Source organism: Buceros rhinoceros, unplaced genomic scaffold (assembly GCF_000710305.1).
Source record: "Buceros rhinoceros silvestris isolate BGI_N320 unplaced genomic scaffold, ASM71030v1 scaffold5798, whole genome shotgun sequence".
NCBI classification, from domain to species: domain Eukaryota; kingdom Metazoa; phylum Chordata; class Aves; order Bucerotiformes; family Bucerotidae; genus Buceros; species Buceros rhinoceros.
The window spans coordinates 3,267-5,295 of record NW_010424972.1 but is presented as its reverse complement, the minus strand read 5'-3'; the positions used below and the strand labels follow the sequence as shown (position 1 = coordinate 5,295).

The 2,029-nt window shown below is 45.6% G+C and overlaps 1 protein-coding gene across 1 annotated transcript in view; it reads right to left on the bottom strand.

The window, feature by feature from the left end:
• LOC104497689 (activating molecule in BECN1-regulated autophagy protein 1-like) overlaps window positions 1-1,769 on the bottom strand; it is a gene marked incomplete at its 5' end in the record, with an annotated part of 9,776 nt that extends 8,007 nt beyond the window's left edge. Inside the window, 2 exons of the mRNA XM_010140968.1 lie at window positions 1-132; window positions 1,677-1,769. Of these exons, the coding sequence (XP_010139270.1) occupies window positions 1-132; window positions 1,677-1,769 (225 nt within the window). The remainder of the gene's footprint in view (window positions 133-1,676) is intronic.
• Window positions 1,770-2,029: the final 260 nt, after the last annotated feature.

Here is a 2,029-nt window from a genome sequence, read left to right as displayed (position 1 = left end):
GCATTCTGCAGCTGAGGCATCAAGGTCTGGGTACCCTGTGAAGTCACAGAGGTGGGGGGGTTTCGGGGTTGCAGGCCTATGGCATTCATCAGGCCCATGTCCCTGTCTGTCCTCCATGTGGCTCTGCTGGTTCTGAAAAGAGAGAAAAACAAGTAAGACCAGGAGCATTGGAGGCAATGTGCCCCAGCAAGATTGAAGCATCCACCTGAGCCTCTTTTTGCATACATTCCAACCAGGTACCTGCTAGCCACTGGGGCTGGAGGGAATTATGACCTGCACATATTTACACACGCACACAGACACCACTCTCCAGCCTCAGCTGGCTGGTCTCTTGATTTTTAAGCCAACAATAGAGTCTTACAGTCTGTTCACCCCTCCACAGAAGCAGTGTGTCTGACAGGTACAGATAGATATCCCTACAGCATCACTCAAGCCTGCAGAACAACTTGGGGTCACTGAGTTGAGTAGACAACACGATATGCAGCACAGGACCATAAACACACACAGCACCTCCCTCTACATGTTGGCAGGGCATTTTTAACTCCCAAGGACACAGCCTCTATCTCCTCTGGATGTCAGCATCATCCACAAACGCAGTCCAGGAGGCATTTCTGCCCATTCCAGTTGGACAAGAGAAATTCTCTGTTCTCAAGAGCAAGTAACAGGAACTGCCTCAAGGCTTATTAGTTTCTTCTCAGAATTGAACAGCTGAAGTGTATGACGCTACAAGAGCTGAATATTGACAATACTTGGATGCTATTTCTAAAACTGACCTCTGGCTGTAAGTCCTGGGAATGGCAGAGATTCTAGAAAAGATAGCCTTATTCACAATCCTTTTTCATAAGGTTTTGAAATCTGCCACACTTTTCTTGCTCTCTCTTTAAACAGTATTTCTGCCTTCAAGTTCCTCCTAAACCCATCAAGCAAGACTGGTATGTGCTGTCAGAAAACGTGAGTAGTGACACATGGTGGGGTAAAGAATCTCTGCTGCTTATTTTTCACTCTCAATCTGTACAAGGCTGTAGGACAGCACAAACACTGTATACCAGCCCATAGCTTCCTTGGAATCCCGGAGCTCACAATTCAGAAACAAGATGGCCACCCTCTTGCTAAGAACCACTGGCTTAAGGAGAAGTACTCTTTACTGGGACAAAAAACAAGGGACTGCAGCATCACTCTCAAGTGTAGAATAACTAATATGTCTGTCACTGGACAGACTAGATGAAGAAGCCAATAGAGCTGTCCAGGGATTTACCTTTATTTTTAGAGTTTATCCGTGAGAAATAACTGTCCCATGACCAGACACCAAAGGTATGAAAATCTGTCACTGGGGCTGCCAAACCTGCATCCCACCCCCAATTCTTCAGTTATCCTCCAAACGTCTTTATTTGCATGATATTTTTTATGCGTCAAGCCCCATATGTTCCTTCTGCAGCTTGCTCAAGGATGTTACCGAGGCCATGGTTTACACATGTGCTTCACTATCACTGGCAGCACTTTTGGGCACTAACTGTCACTGGAAGCAAGCCAGGTGGCCCAAATAGACAGTGTCAGAGGTTGAAAAAATTGTATCATTAAAGCTGTCAGTGCTAAGGGATAAAGAAGTGGTGCTGTCAGAGGTAACAAAATAAGCAGAAGGGGTCAGATCTCTAACCCTCTCCCAGGGTTAGACTCACCCAGGCCGCTCGGTACTCCTACTGCTGGAATGCACAGCAAAGACATTCTCATTCAGCTGGTCCCAGTGATACTCAACTCCAGAGTTTAAAGCCCTTGAAAGACCAAAGAAAGAAAAAAAATATTAGTATGGCAGGACAGTATTCCAGCCAGCAGATACTATGTTCCCATAATGCAAAGAACAGGGTTGATTCCTGCCCTACAGAAACTGCAGTTCTAGCTCAGTTCATATTTCTGTGAAAAGGGCTCATCACCATAAACAGCCTTGCAAACACAATGCACCACATTACCCAGATTACTCTGGAATATTCTATTCATTCCCATTCAATATTAGCACTAAGGCACAGCAACGGGA